We start from the raw sequence: 16,136 nt of genomic DNA on the forward strand, positions 1-16,136 counted from the left end.
CTTCCCAAAAAGGTCATGTTGCCTCACAGCTATTAAGGTCATGACTGTTGTTGTTCTCCTACTTGGAAGTAGCATCATTTGAGTGCATTGTTTTTAATTCCTTTCACATTTTCCCTTATCATTTACTGAGAGCCAGTGCAGCTTTTTTAAATACCCAAAAAAGCCAAGTTGCTCCTTCACAATACCTACAGCCACAGACTGTAAAACAGCCACAGAGAGGAGCTTCTAAAACCATAAATGGTGCGCTCTTTGAAGTCAAACACTTGTGAAATCCCAGCTGACACACTGTCAAAAGGCAGAACCAATTCAGGTACAGAAAATGGAGGTGATGGGATCCTTTGGATGTTATTGTTTTAAAATAAAAAGTATACTTTTAAGATTTTTTTTAAGAAAGGGATGGTTGTTTGCTGCAATTATAGATAGAATGAGCAAAATCATAGTAGAGGACAGCAAAAAGGGAACTAATCACCCAGAACAGCTTAGAAGAGTAAGGAACTGGAAATTTTAAAATATTTGACCAGACCTGTAGCTTTAAAAGAGAAAAAAGAAAAAAAAAACCCAAACTTAATTGCAACAGCAAATATGGCGTCCAGAAGGGGACTCAAAAATTTCAATAGCATTCCCATGAAAGTGGGAGAAGTTGGCCACGGCAGGTCACATCAACTCAATGAAAAAAAAGCATTTGGCAGAAAAGAGCACAAGATGAGACACCAGTCAACTCGCACGTAACCCCAACCACCAGTGACACGATCAGAACGCAAAACAGATCCTAAATCTTGACATTTACGTGCAGGGATCAGGTCTTTTGTAGCTGAGGCAGCATTCTGGTCTTCCTACACAGAACTGGCCTCCCGAAGACTGCTCTAACTTGAGCCGACATCCGAGGCCACAGCAGCCTGTCCGGCTCTGGGTGACAGTTGTGTTTGAGAGACATCCCAGTCACACCCTCTAGGCTAGGAGAAAGCACCTTACACCATACATGCATCAGCTAAATCAGCCTCTGAACAGAACAGACCTCTTGGGGCCTCACTACAGCTGACCGCAGCTTTGGGGAAACTTTGCAGGTACACAGCAGGGCAGCTCTATTGAACACCAACTGCTGTCCCAGTGGGAATGAACTAAATATTCAGGCTGAAAGCTTACAGGGTGACAGTACTATAAAGGAAAACTTGTCAGCTGAATCAGCATCACCCAGTTATGAGCCAATGGCTTTAAAAATGCCAAAAGTCAGTATAATTAGAAGCTTTACATGCAACAGCTCCTGGGTATGAACAATTTTATCCAGGCTTATCCTAACCACACTGCAGATACCGCAGTGCTGTGCTAACTGAAGCTATAAAAATGACTGGCAGGCACTGCATACAACACTTGGCTATTTTACATATAGACATTTCTTTTACGCATTGTACTATGCTGCAATAAGTGACTGCAGCTGCAATACTGTCAATACAACAACACTCACTAAATCACATTTTAACCCCGAAACCTTTTTTTCTCTGACAGCTTCAGCATTCCAGTGCATGGAAAGAACATAAAGATTTCTGGCATAACAAATCATTGCTTTACTACACGGTCTTCTGTTTCCTAACAAAATCCGTCCTGCATAGATTCTCCCTATGTCACAAGTTACTTAATTTCAGCATTGCATCGCACTAACCTTGCAACTTTGCACGAAACAAAACACGATACCCTGTCACCTAAAAGACAAATGAATCTGTCAGTCTGTTCTTCCCTTTGTCAGCTGCATGCTAGAAAATGGTTACAGGTTACTTCAAACCAAACAGACATTACAGACTTTATTTAGGAAGCACTGGGGGGAGGGGGGGGGGGGCAGGGAGGGAATCCAGTCATCTTGAAGATTCAACTGGTTTCTAAGTATTGTTTTCTGGGTTTTTTAAAATGGATACTTTATGACTCTTTTATTCCACTTGCACTGCAATTAAGCTATTTTATTCAAAATATTCCCCAAATCCTATTATGATCTGTACAAACTCAACCTTTTAAGTTTCCCCATACATTACTGCCAGCACCTTAGGCTCAGTATTAGTTTCCTCAAATCTTTGCAGCATACAGTGAGGAAGAAGGGATGGAGAGATCAAATGAAATCAGGCTGAGTCTGCATTTCCTTTAGGGTTATTCACCCGTATCATTTGTATCCTAGGAACCCTCTTTCCTCCCCCAGTTCCCTTCCCACGCAAGGAGAGACCACCCCTGTCCTGCAAAGGCTGTGTTATTTTTATCAGGCACAGTGTAATCACAAACGGACCAAAACCACAGAATCCTTGTTTCAGGCAAAACAAGATTCAGATCGCCCCAAGCTCCTATGTCAAGTTTGCAAAGTCAGAGACCCGCGGACCCGTTAACGAGGTAAAACGGAACCACTCGGGTTTTATCCCATCCCTACGCGTCGTTGGGAGCTCTCTGGTCCCCGAGGCCGCGCCAGGACGCTAAGGCTAGCCTCTCATCACAGACAGCGCTGTCTCTCCCACCCAGCTGCCAGGTCTTTTCTTTTTCAGCGCATCAGGCTACTCGCTAAAAACGGTGCCTTCCTTTATTTCAGCGGCAGCCCCTGATTTCCAGCCCAAGCTCTACCCCCTTCTCTCCCGGGCCGTTGCCGGGAAGGGGAGACCCCGACCCGCGGGGAGGACGGAGCCACAAAGGCCCCCCCGCCGGGAGGGATGCCGCGCCCGCCGCAGAGCACCGGCGCCCGGGCAGGGCGCCCGCCCCGCCCCGCCGATGCCGCCGCATTGTTTTTTCACCTGGATCCCCTCCCGCTCTGCTGCAGCGGCTCCCCCCGGGGACGGCACGTGATGAGCCGCGGCAGCTCCGCAGCGGGCGGGGGGCTCCGCGGCGCTGAGCTCCGCAGCGAGCCGCCCCCCCCCGCTGCCGCAGCCGTCCCGCACGGCCACCCCCCACGCCGCGCCCGCACCCCGCCGGGGAAGCGAGGGGGCTGGCGGCCCTGCCCCACGCCGCCCCGCTGCCGCCCTGCGTGCGCGGACACAGCCGGGGCGGCCGGGGCCGGCACAGCCGCCGGGACGCTGTCTGCCGCCGCCCCGCCTTCCCCTCCTCCGGACGGGCTCCGGCTCCAGATCGCTTCCCCCGATAAGCCAGGGCCGCTCCGCCAGGCCGTGCCAGAGGAGCGCCCGGGCTGCGTCGCGCCCGCCGCCGGCAGCGCTCCTGCACTGCGGCGGGGGCCCGGCAGGAGCGGGGCCGCGCTCGGCCGCGGAGCACGGCCGCTCCCCCTTACCTGCAGCGCCGCTCTCCGTCTCCGACATGGCCCGGCCGCCCGCCCGCCGCCGCCCCGCGGCTCTCTGCACGCCGCGCCGCGTTCACTGCGCACGCCGAGGCATGGGTCGGCGGCGGAGCTGCGCTGCCCACCCCGGGGGAGGCTCCGCTCCTTCCTCTCGTCCCCACCCCGCTGCGCCTTCCCTGCAGACGGTGCGGAGAGCCAAAGGGAAGCCTCCGCGCTTGACCCGGCGCTGACAGGCTTCCCGCGCAGGCTGCGGGGCTGCGCAGCCCCTCCCCGCCCGCTCCCCGCAGCCGCACAAGGGACCCAGGGCTGCGGCTGCAGCTCAGAGGCGGTGGGGCGCTCGGCGGGGGGGGGGGGAGCTCCGAGGGGCAGCCCAGCCCAGCCCAGCCCCAGATGCGGATTTCACGGTTACTGAAGCAGAAAAACCCTCACGGTGACAGCTATAAAAAGAGCACCCCCTCCGTGGCCGAAAGTGACACCCTGCCTCATCCGTGTGCGCTAAGAAAAGGGTTCTGGAGTCCTGCTGGAGACAGAGCGGTGATGTTTGCAAAGGTCATGTTGGCTGTTTGCTTTCAGGTTGTCAGGAGTGTGTAGGTACAGCTAAGCCGAACAGTCAGAAATCATTAACAGGTCCCCCAAAATCATGAATTACAGGGTAACTTTTACAGCATGGGATTCTTTTTATTTACCTTGGGAGTGAACTCTCCCACGTGGATCTGCAGTGCCATCAGGGCCAGAATCTCTTTTTTCCAGTGATTTTCAGCTAATTAACGTCTCTCCAGGACCTGGGAGAGAGACACCCCTATTGTCACGTAATCCATGATTAAGTTTTAAGAGTTATCCAAACTAAGTAAGAAGCCATTACAAATTCGAGAATAAAAATAAGGCTGGTATCCTCCCGTGAACAATCCTGGAGCCAGAGAAAATGTTTTCCTGTTTTCCTCCCATGCTTCATGGTCTAATTCTCCTTTACTTTCCAGCCTCAGCAGCCATTCACATTTTGAAAGCACTGCCAGCAGTTCACGTGGAATAAATAAGGGCATTAATTCCAAGCCCAGCCTCAGTTCCTTGCTAACTCCTAGGCTCAGGAGGTCATTCTGACATTCATCACAATGTAAAATCCACTCAAATTTTCTCCTGAGTCCTCCCACCAAAGCTGTCGCTCACACAAGGCAGGGATCCCTGTGAAACCCCCAAAGACTAGGGAATTTTGAAGCAAAACCCTAGACGCTGCAGGTGCTTACTCAGCACCTCCCTCTATTTGTCCCCTGATTTCTTCCTCTCACGGCGTTAGCTCTGTTCCCTGTAAGTTTTATTGCCTCTGAGGGACAGAAGATGTGGCACAAAAGTTAAAGCAGTGAACTGCTTCACATCTACAAACCTGACTCATCTCAAAGGCCTTCAGCAATCCTGTACACACTAAAAAGATGACCTCTTCCTGAAATCCACTGTCTTCTCCAGGGAAAAAGCTGAACTCAGTTCTCCACAAAAATCAGCTGCACAAAGGGATTTTCTGAACGGTTGAGGAGAAGAGAGGGAAGGAGCACGCAGGGACGGCGGAACAGCAGCTCACTCCACCGTTCACATCGCCTGTAAGCTTACATTCTTGCGGACACTCAGTAACACGGGGATCACTCGCACAATCTGCCAAAACCCCAGGACAGTGTGCATTGGGACAGCACGCATTGGGATTGCCGCTTCCTGTTCTTCCCTCCGCTCCACGCCAGGCAACAAAGGAGAACATCTGGCCAAGAGTCAGCTTTAATTACCTATTTAGAGTCAGGCTGAATATTTATGCTGTCATGAAACAGCCTCGGAAATAAGAAACCAAACAACTCTAATACTTGGTTTCCTGACAAGAGACTTAAATAGCAGAAACTTTTGCTTCAGATTAAATGCACTTCAACAGCAATTCATCGTCAGCTTTAAAAATGCATTGAGATAATTAACAAAGGCAGAGGGAAAAGAAAAGAAACAATCAAGGAACACATAAACAGGTATCCAAATCGTACACTTTCAGGAAAAAATATTGTATGCAGGCTAATTTTCCATGATCCCTCAAGCAACAAGACGACACACAGTAAAATAGCATTTGCTGGGGACAGACATCTTTCCGAATGTCAAGGCAGTGACTACATTATGCAATATCAAGCCAGGTTGCCTAAGTTACATACTCAGCTGTAGGTGTTCTGAATAAAAGCAGAAGGAGAATATTTGAATGCATGTGACTGCTAGTTTCAGAAATAAGACCCCTTCCCAGAGAGCTTAGTATCGCCTTTTAAAATCTAATGAGAGGAACTAAGTAAAAAAAAGCATTTGAAGTAAAATTAGATTCTCAATCTGAAATATAAAATGAAGAACTAAGGCCCCTTAAATTTTGTTTTGTTTTATATAGATCAAAATTAATTATATAGATAAAAATAAATTATAGAAAAGTAAAACAATGCGTTATTTGTCCCTTGCCATCCCTCTCCCTTGGAAACAAATGAAAAAGTACATCTCATATGAAAGAAAAAAACTTTTTGAAAAGGTCACCGTATCAAATGAGCCTGCTCTGGGGCTGAAGAGACTTCATTTTTGTTACTTATTCCATAGGAAGTTTGTCATTTTTATGGTCATTTTGACAGGTTGTTTGGAATCTGTGCTTTTAATGGTTTATTATTTTATAAGCATAACAGGAAATGAGTCTAAATGTAATGAATAAAATGTAAAAATACTGTGGATGGATAGATTTTGAAAAGGATGGCACAAGTGAAGTCATCTACATTCTCTGAACACTCATTCATACGAACACCTAGGTGAGCTAATTAGCTGGTCCCTAATTAATCAATTTTAGTATGGGTCTGGAAAGAATTTTTTCTCTTCTCTGTAAACTAACATCAGCTGGCTTAATACATTGCAGGGGAGTAGTAGCAGAAAGGAAGAACCTTTTTTTGACTCTGAAACATCAAAGTGTTATTCCATCAGACAACCAAGGCACCCATCAGTGTTAAATTCAAGCACCAAACGCAGTAGTTGTTAGGGTATGAGTATGGGGAGACGCATGATTTCTGCAGTAGCTTGGGGCAGATGTCTGCTTTAAGTTCCTTCTCAAGCATCTACGTGGGACTGAACACTTCTCAAGCACAATCAAGAACAGTGATTTAATAGACTGTATTTTGCATCTGCAGAGCACTTCTTATCCTAGGTGATCCCCAGAAAGCTGCAGCCTCAAACCATTCAATTCATCACACAAAGGGTTCAGATACACTGGCCTAAACTGACAGTACAAGACTAATAGCTGTCTAACCTAGCTCTGATTTTAGCAGAGATACCACATGTATGTTATCCATCAGCATTAATCAAAATTTCATGAGAAAATTGAAGATCACCGCAGTGCCCTTTCAGGGCCATATTCACCTGTGAGAGCTACATAAAACCGTGGCTAGTCAGTGAAAAGAGCTATGTGCTTCTCACACATGATTACGTGGGTCTAAGTGAGGCACTGATGGGGTAGCACTGAGAACCAGTGAGCTGTAAACACTAGGCACAGAGATCTGGAAGGAATATAGACATTTGAATATTGCTTTCAATGCACCTGACAGCAAGATGTACAGACATTATCACAGACACAGAGATCAGTGTGCCACTGAAGCCCAACACCCAGCCCAATACTGGTGCCAGGGAGAGTTGGACCTTTAAAAACCACACCACATTTAAAACAAAAGAAGAGAAAGCAGGTAAGCATGCCTTGTAGCTTGGCAGCTCAGGAGTCCCTCATCAAGCACCATGTCCACCTGCTCAATTAAAATTCCTAGGATAATGGTTTCATACTTCAAAGTTTCCTCTTATGTACTTTCTGGAGCATCATTAAACATACAATACCTCATTTTTGTTTGTCACCTGCATAACTGTTATTGCAGTCTCCTCCTTCATTCCAGCTGTATAGTTTTTCAGCTTACAGCACTTTAACCTCTCCAGTTCTGCTTATTGGTTCATGTACTAAAAACTTAGAAATTATTTTTATTAAAGAGTCAACTGGCAATCTGTTTCCCTAGATGCAGTTTTTATCTCCCCCTTTCCTAAAAACAGCCTTTTATATTAATACTCAAGAAATCTCTGTAAAGACAAGAAGAACGAAAAACTACTCATCGTGGTCACAGCCTTTCAATAAAGCAGCTTACTGAGCACAGAAGAATATGAAGGGTTTCTTCAAAATGAACAGATTATGTAGTTTTCACCTGTCTTTTATATATTTCTCATTCCCGGTATCCTGGCATCTGTTGGCAGTGCATCACTCTGGGAACAGAGCTTGCATAGAATTCTCCAGCATTTCACAGCAGGATGTTTTTTCAGCAAATCTGCTAGGCTGTAGACACTGAAAGTGTGGTTCTGGTGCTCACAAACCTCTGGCAACACACTTACTCATTTGGAGAGTACTTTCAAATGCAGATATGGCAGCCCTCACCACTGCTTACACCATTTGGTTTTTTTCACTTCTTTTACGAACTATACTATGTAGAGATGTTGAACACTGAACAGTGCGTCCAGCAGTCCCATCACAGTAATGTTCAATAGTCTTCTCGTGGATCCCAATGGACTGTGCTAGCTGCTGTGTGCACAGAACTAAAAGATGGATTCAGTCCCAAAAAGTTTCCACTCATACAGTATGTCCTGAACGCCGTTTTTCCTTAAATTCATTGCCCTTCCTCTACCCTGGATGTATAAAAAACAAAATAAAACAAAAAAACCCAAACCCAAAACAAACAAACAAAAAAAACCCCAGAAGAAACAGATTATATAACTTAATGTGATCATACCGTCATACGAGTATTACTCTCCAAATATGTACCCATCTATATACAGTAAAAAATGCTATTCTAAAAAAATGCTATATTTTTAAAATGTCAGCCGGATTGTGCTTCCATAGTGGCTTGTTTTACTACACATTCCTTATCGCTCCAAAAGATACAAAGCTGCATATGCATCAAACAATAAACTTAGTTTTGTTACATGGTTCCTGTGAACATATACACTGCTTAAGTAAGTGATGAGCATGTTGGCTCCCACTGAAGTCAATAAAAGTGGCAGATGGCTCAGCCACCTCTAAAACCAAGGAACAGTTGGACGGGACAAAATTCTGCCTACCTTATTTCTTACGACCTCTGTTCCAGAGAATGCATTGTACCCCCCAGGTGGCGTGTTTAGGTATTAGTGTTCATACCCTTGCTTTGCTGACTGCTTCACTGAATTAAATAGCATTACCAAAATTGCAATGTTATTTGCAGTGCAAGTAATAATTCTGTCCTTTAAAAATATCCTGTACCAGCCTGAGTATACTGAATTTGACAATGTAAAGGGGAAAGGCCTCAGAAAATTATCAGACTCGATAAGCAATGTAGGAGTACATTCTCTCACTGTGCACCTGTGATACATAAAAATGTCATCACAGAAACACAGAGAACATATGACAGTTACCAGGCTCCTACCTAACTGCTTTCTGAAGCTTCCTGTTGTCCAATTAAATACTAGAAAGAAAAGGCAGCATGCTGAAAGATAAGCAACACATGATTGACGTGATACTCAAAACAAATTGTATCCAAGGGGAAAATCTGAAACTAGAATTATATGCAGTTTCTACAGACTGATTACTCATAGGAAACAGACATTTAGGTTTCATGTGGGCACATGTCAGCTTAAGGTTGTGGGTTTTTTTTCCTAAGACATTTGAGAAACTGTGTGGAGAATATACAAATATAATAAAAATGTCAACCCAGATCCTCCAGATCAGTACGGAATGAATTGGAAGAGCGGGCACTATAACGCACATTAGATTTCATCCATCTCACCCTGTATCTAGGAGGTAGAGATGGTCACACTGAGACACACACATGTACAGAGGAATAAAAGAAGTTTAAAGGCCAACTGAAGAAATGCAGGCTAGCAAAGTCATAGAGTAAACAAGAGAAATAACATGATCAGTTTTACAAGAAACTACTTGCAGTATACAGAGGAATCTATACCTCCACCTAAGGCTGAACAAACTGATTACTTACTGGAGCAAATCTTAACGAATTCCACTGACCTCCAACTTCCATCCAACATTTAACAATGCAGCAGGACTGGGACATTTTAGATTTTGAAGGGAAATGAAAAATAACCAAAAGCCCTCTGACACTCTTAAAAAGTGCCTGGTGAATACTGAAAATGTTTTTAACATTATAAACATATTTTGATAGGTTTTACAACCTTTAACATTTCATGTATATCAACATTTTATGATTTGATTTTTACTTCTAAGAATATTATCCAAAAAGAAAAGGATAAACTTGTAAAAGATGTTTTACAAAGATATGCCTTAGAAATGCTCATGAAACATAAATCTGCAAATATAAGTGATGTTGGATTTTTTTTCAGAGCATACTTTTCTTAAAAAGAATATTTATTAGAAAATTATATTTAGAACATCAAATGGTACCATTTATTCAATCATGGGTAAACAAAGCATAGTAAATCACACAGATTAAGAAAAAATAGAATACTCTTAGACATAGTAGAAGTAGGTATTTTAGCATGAATCCACTGGTTGAAATATGTTCTTACAAAACATTTTAAAAAATTCCAATAACTAACACATTTGTAAAAATTAAAAGCCTAAATCATCAGGCAATCACCACTATGTCATTTATTTACTTTTGGTTAAAATGTCTGAAATGAACGGTGTCTTGAGCATCACCAACATTTTCTTAAAATCTTGATGTGCCACTCCTCTCTGTACGTTCTTTGTTAACTACCACATACTTCTATTTTTGGGATCTTTAATGAGGGCACACACATATAAATGAAAGCATATAGTATCCCAAATGAACAGAGTGAGGTTTTCTGCTCAATATCTAATTCAGCTCACCGCAGGTTACATGAGACCTCTGATCAGTTTTTTTCTCCCTGATCACTAAAGGGATGCCAATTCCATAAGATTATACCACTCTATTACTTGCTGTAAAATCTTTCTGAAGAAAGACATCAATACCAGTTTTTGACAATTTCTAAACATGGAGTCTACTATGCTAACATGAAGACTATGAATCAGTAAGTCATATTATTCCTGCAAAGGTGAGGAATTACCACGAGCAGTAGCAAATAATTAAAAAGTCAAATTATATAATAGGTAGCAATCCAACAGTCATCTAACAAAGACATGACTATTTTTACAAAAAGTAGTTCATCTTATACAAGATTAGCATCACTGAAATATGTAATATATTTAGCTTCTATAAATGAATACTGAATTAATTACAACAGCTACATAAAAAATAGAAGCAAAACCAAGCTATTTCCTGTATTTACACAAATGTAAACGAGAATAGAGTTTGTCCCTGACTTCAGAAGTCAATAATAGATAAAGAAAAAAAATAAAAAGAAGATGGCAGAGCTCTACTGACTTAAAATGTAATTGAAATCAGAAACCATGATTCAAATCTTGCTTTGATGAAGCATAAAGCTGTGAGTTGGAGAAGTCTGTTATTTGTCCATTCTCATTTGAATACAACAAACTGCACCAAAGTCTTTTAACTGGCACATACAATGTAAGAACATCCTTCCTCTTATTAAATCTGTTGGATTTGCCTGTGGTATTTTCAATAACGATTTATTATTTTAGTCTTCTTTGCCAGCAGAAAAGAATGTTGATGACATTCCTTTAAGTGTTTAGCCTAAGTTATTACTAAACTGCTCAATTCTGGTAATTCAATAAACCAAGAATTTGTTCAGGAGAAAAACTAATACTCCTTTAAATGTTGCCACTTTCTTAAATTTAACTACCATAAAGATGATGCATTAATCCCTTCAAGAAATATCATGAAATCTGTCGGTACTGGCACCGGCGCTGTTTAACATCTTTGTCAGTGACATGGACAGTGGGATTGAGCACACCCTCAGCAGGTTTGCCACCAACACCAAGCTGTGTGTTGTGGTCGACACGCTGGAGGGAAGGGATGCCATCCAGAGGAACCTAGACAGACTTGAGAGGTGGGTCCCTGCAAACCTCATGAAGTTCAACAAGGCCAAGTGCAAGGTCCTGCACATGGGTCAGGGCAATCCCAAGCACAGATACAGGCTGGGCGGAGAATGGGTTGGGAGCAGCCCTGAGGAGAAGGACTTGGGGGTGTTGGCTGATGAGAAGCTCAACATGACCCGGCCATGTGCGCTTGCAGCCCAGAAAGCCAACCGTATCCTGGGCTGCATCAAAAGAACCAGCAGGTCGAGGTAGGTGATTCTCCCCCTCTACTCCGCTCTTGTGAGACCCCACCTGGAGTACTGCATTCAGCTCTGGGGCCCCCAAAATCAGAAGGACATGGACCTGTTGGAGGGAGTCCAGAGGGGGGCCACAAAGATGATCAGAGGGCTGGAGCACCTCTCCTGTGAAGACAGGCTGAGAGAGTTGGCATTGTTCAGCCTGGAGAGGGACTTTTTACAAGGGCATGTAGTGATGGGACAAGGGGTAATGGCTTTAAACTGAAAGAGGGTAGATTTAGATTAGCTATAAGGAAGAAATTCTTCACTATGAGGGTGGTGAGGCACTGGAACAGGTTGTCCAGGGAAGTTGTGGATGCCCCATCCCTGGAAGTGTTCAAGGCCAGGTTGGATGGGGCTTTGAGCAACCTGGTCTAGTGGAAGGTGCCCCTGCCCCTGGCAGGGGGCTTGGAACTAGATGATCTTTAAGGTCCCTTCCAACCCAAACCATTCTATGATTCTATGATATTAATTTGCTCTTTCATTGACAAAAGAAGAATCACATAACATTGACCCCATTAGTTGCAATAAAAGATCTGGTTTTTACTTCTTGGTGAAGATTACCATTTAGAAAAAGACACAGCTGATTATTTTAGTATAGTATGTATGCATGCGTATCTTATAAAACCAGGATTTTCATTGACCACAAAAATATTCCATGCCCTTTTGTACTTAAGACATGATGGCAAACTCTGGTTGCAGCTTCTTTCAGCTGGACCCAAGGTCTATTCAAATCAATGGAAAATCTCCCACTGTTTTCAATAATTTTAAATCAGGTGCCGAAACACTGAGGTTAGGCGATAGCTGCCTTGATGTCTGGGAACTGTATAATAGAGGATGTAACATATGCCAATGTTTCTAATACAAATATTCTTTAGCTAGCACTTCATTAACCTATGCTGTTACACAGAAGCTATGATTGTCTACATCACCAGAATGACTGTCATAGAATTTTAAGAAGTCTGCTACACAATAGGAGTTTGGATTTTTTTTTTTTTAAAAAGGAGGACAGAACATGCTGAAAAGGAGACTAGATTGCTTTCAGGATCTTGCAACACCAGCAGTTCTCAGCAAGGACATTTGGAAACCCAAATAGAGCAAACGCACTGAGATTAATGTGTCCACACCTCAGATGATCTTTGTTCATCCAAGATCTCCTGGCTTTGAAACATAGGGTAGTGAAAGTAAATGTAGGTGCTTCTTTAAAATCAGTTCTGCAGAAAATGTGTGTCATATGGGCAGGGTGCAAGTGCAATAAAAAAGCCATCACCACAGGAAACTGCATTTGGTTTGTTTAGAATGGCAGCATAACATTTCATATGAAAAGAAGTGCTTGACACTGTTTATAAATAGTGAAATATGTGTAAAAATACTGTCGAAATCCATTTGACATCTCTCTTCCAAAGGACTGTATTTTTGGCTGAGTCCATATTTTCAATCCCTTGCCTTATGCTTGCATATGACTGCTCTGTTATTTAGAAAGTAGTGACCTTCTTTTACTAATCTAAAGAATGGGCAATTTTAAATTTGAATGTACAAAACTACTGCCATTAAAGTATAATTTAATGCAGTGCTCAATGCAGGAGCAGTCCTCCTCCTAGAAAAGCCTTCTTCCAAAGAAATGGAAAAGAAACAGTCAGAGACAACAAGCCTGTATCAAATCAAATGGTTCACTAACATAATTCTGGTACTAGCATGAAGTAGGTTTTCAGATTGCGTGACTTAAATAAAAATGAGTAGTAAACAAAAAATAAATATGAAGGTGCTGCTCAAGAAACAGGAGGAGCGCATGGTGAGGAATTTACAGCGAGGAGTGACTGCCAAGAGAAGAATAAGCACGAGGAGATAAGAATAGTATTTTCTAAAACAAGGTCATTGCAGAAAAGGTTTCAGATTCCAGTCTGTTTATAGCCTTTGGTGTCAAGCTGTCCAAGAACAGATCCAGAAAGACTGACTTTGTAAAAGTAAATTTTCTCTGTCATCCTTTTTCTCACCTGAAGTGCTATCTGTCAAGGCCTATAAACTTCACTGTAGATAGATTATGTTAATAAGACATGAAATACTGTATATAGCTACAGGGAAAATAGGGTGTTGTATCAAATACATCTTCCTGTTCACCAATGCAAGATCTGAGGGGCACTTTCTACAGAAAGATGGGTTTGGAATTACATTGATTTAAAATTGTATTCCCATTCATAAATGGACCATGCAGACAATGGACATGTAAGCAATCCAAATGTTGCCATGAGTAACTATTTATAGTCACCTTTTCAATGCTGGATACTTAATCAATATGAAAGCAGCACACTTAACTTTCATCATCTCAATTTTGCACTTGAGATAACTCAAACAGGAGGTTTTAAAGTCACTTTTCCACAGGCATCCATAACTCATTTTCCATAGCACTGCATGGGTATTGTGAGGGCTTGGTATCTCTCAAGACTTAAGGCGGGGAAAACAATAGTTCAGAAGCGCTCACTAATTCTGAATGGTTAATTTTAGATTTTCAAAGAGTCTAACTTACTGCTGCTTTCTCTGAGATGCAGCTGCTCAACATCAGAAAGAGCAAATGTCCAGCATCTAGGGCACTCAGAGATAGCTAGATGCCTGTCTTGATTTTCAAATTCACAGCGGCACCTAATCCTCAGTGAAAATCACAGGAGATAATTGTAAAATTGCTTTTCAAAGCCAGCTGGAAAGCTATCTCCATTTCTAGGTCTTTTGACAACCTTACTGGCACAAGTATTTTCCCCTGTAATAGATGTTTCTGTGTACCCATGTGTTTGCAAGATTTTATACTCTGTTTGCCATTACAAGGATTTTTGCTGGAAAGAAAATTAAGTTTGCCTTGAGGTAGTTCTCTTAAAACTGTCTTCCAACAGGTATTTGAAATGTCAAAGACTTTGAATGACTGGATACATACAGTTATCACAGACAAAGAAGGGAAGCAGTTGTACTTATATGTGAAATCTTCTTGTGTGTTACGTATGAACAAGTTTTACGTGGATACATACTGTAATTTCCTCTCATTGTGGTACAGTTTATAGACAAAAATACAATTTTAGATGAGTAATTACAATTATAACTCCTTTCAATTCACTGCTAAATCTCCTCGTTACAGGCTCTCCTGTTTGTAATGCTTCTGTATTTGGCTGGCCTTTCTCAACCGGTACAGCTGAGCAGGGGCACTAGATAAGAGTTAAGGACTGGTCTCTTTCTAGGCCCTTGTCCACCAGTTAGGGACCGCTGCTTTCACAAAGTCCTACTGTAGGATATTTCTAAGCCTGTATGTACCTGAGTTACTGCCAACTGGCTAGATGGTGATATTCTTTCACAGCTAATAAGCTGCCTGCAGTTTCAGCTCCAGCTGATGCCTCAGGAGCTGAAGCAGGATTTTTCAAGTATGACTTTCTGTGTTTTCACTGCTAGTGCTTTCTGATCCTTTCAGATGCTTTGAGCATACCTAAGCCAAAAGGTGACTAGCTGTCCAGATGTATATAGTGGAAGAGAGAGGTGCCTGTCCTTCCCTGCTTTTAAACAAACAGGTGCTCTGGGGTTCTAACAAGGAGACTTGAACTTTCTCTTGCAATCAAGACGTGGAGGTTCAGGATCTTTCCAAATCATACTCAGGAGAGAGCATTCTGCAGGCGTTATCTACCACTTTCTTCATATCTCTTGTTCACACACTCATGGTGATGATTTAGACATGCCTCTAACTCCAGAAGAAATTTCATGTTTAGGAATCCCAAAGGAAGCGCCTGCTTGCTCAAAGACCATCTTAGTCCCATCACAGTTCTTGGTGTTCCTGTCTTGGCTAGTAAGATTTTCTCTCCACACAGATGACATCTGTGGGGCTGCTCTGGGTTACCCAGCTCTTCCCTATAAATTGCTTGAGGGAATCCTGGAGCTGAGGACTCGATTTAGCTGCAAGGCTCATCGGAGAAAGGCAGTGCCAGGCACTGAAGTGTTCCAATACTGTTTAAAGGTCTAGGCATCAGCCAGCTAGATTTGTTTTTATCACAGCCAGAGGTCTTTTAAATACCTTCATGTGAGTAATGTCCTCTGTCACAAAAGAGCAAAACAATAAGCCTGGAAAGCATTTAAAATTTCAAATCTTTGAGGGAAAGATCTCCTAAACTCTCTCTAAAATACAAAATCTATTGAGAATTCAGAAGATTTTGTTAGTGGCCATGTGAGACGCCGACCTTGAATCTGGAAAGAGAGGGATGCAACAGTATGAATCCACTGAGGGATGCATATCTGCCTACTATCTGTTTTCAGGTAAACTGCTTGCCATGCTGTCTCCACTGCTCAGTTCTGCAGCGTAACATCATCTGAAATATACACCATAGTACTGCACAGATGCCAGATTTCATTTATGTGCCTAAATCAAATAGACTTATGATGCAAAGCTGAAGCCAAATGTGGATTTATGTTTAAAAGTAACCAAGGGGGACCTAAGGCATGTACTTTTGCAAGTACAAGACAAAGGTTGACCACAACTTCATACTTATTTGCCTGACAGTCATCCCCACAAACCACCAGTCATGCCACCCCCACAAACCTACAAAACCCTGCTAAAAAGGCCAAAATTAAATTCTTTGCAGAATTTCCC

General features: G+C 42.8%; 1 protein-coding gene across 1 annotated transcript in view; it reads right to left on the bottom strand.

The window, feature by feature from the left end:
* HSPA12A (heat shock protein family A (Hsp70) member 12A) overlaps window positions 1-3,529 on the bottom strand; it is a 61,906-nt gene extending 58,377 nt beyond the window's left edge. The window contains exon 1 of the mRNA XM_076339093.1: window positions 3,248-3,529. Within this exon, the coding sequence (XP_076195208.1) occupies window positions 3,248-3,275 (28 nt within the window). The 5' untranslated portion in view covers window positions 3,276-3,529. The remainder of the gene's footprint in view (window positions 1-3,247) is intronic.
* Between the last annotated feature and the right edge of the window lie 12,607 nt (window positions 3,530-16,136).

The sequence above is a fragment of the Aptenodytes patagonicus genome, chromosome 5 (assembly GCF_965638725.1).
Source record: "Aptenodytes patagonicus chromosome 5, bAptPat1.pri.cur, whole genome shotgun sequence".
Lineage (NCBI taxonomy): Eukaryota > Metazoa > Chordata > Aves > Sphenisciformes > Spheniscidae > Aptenodytes > Aptenodytes patagonicus.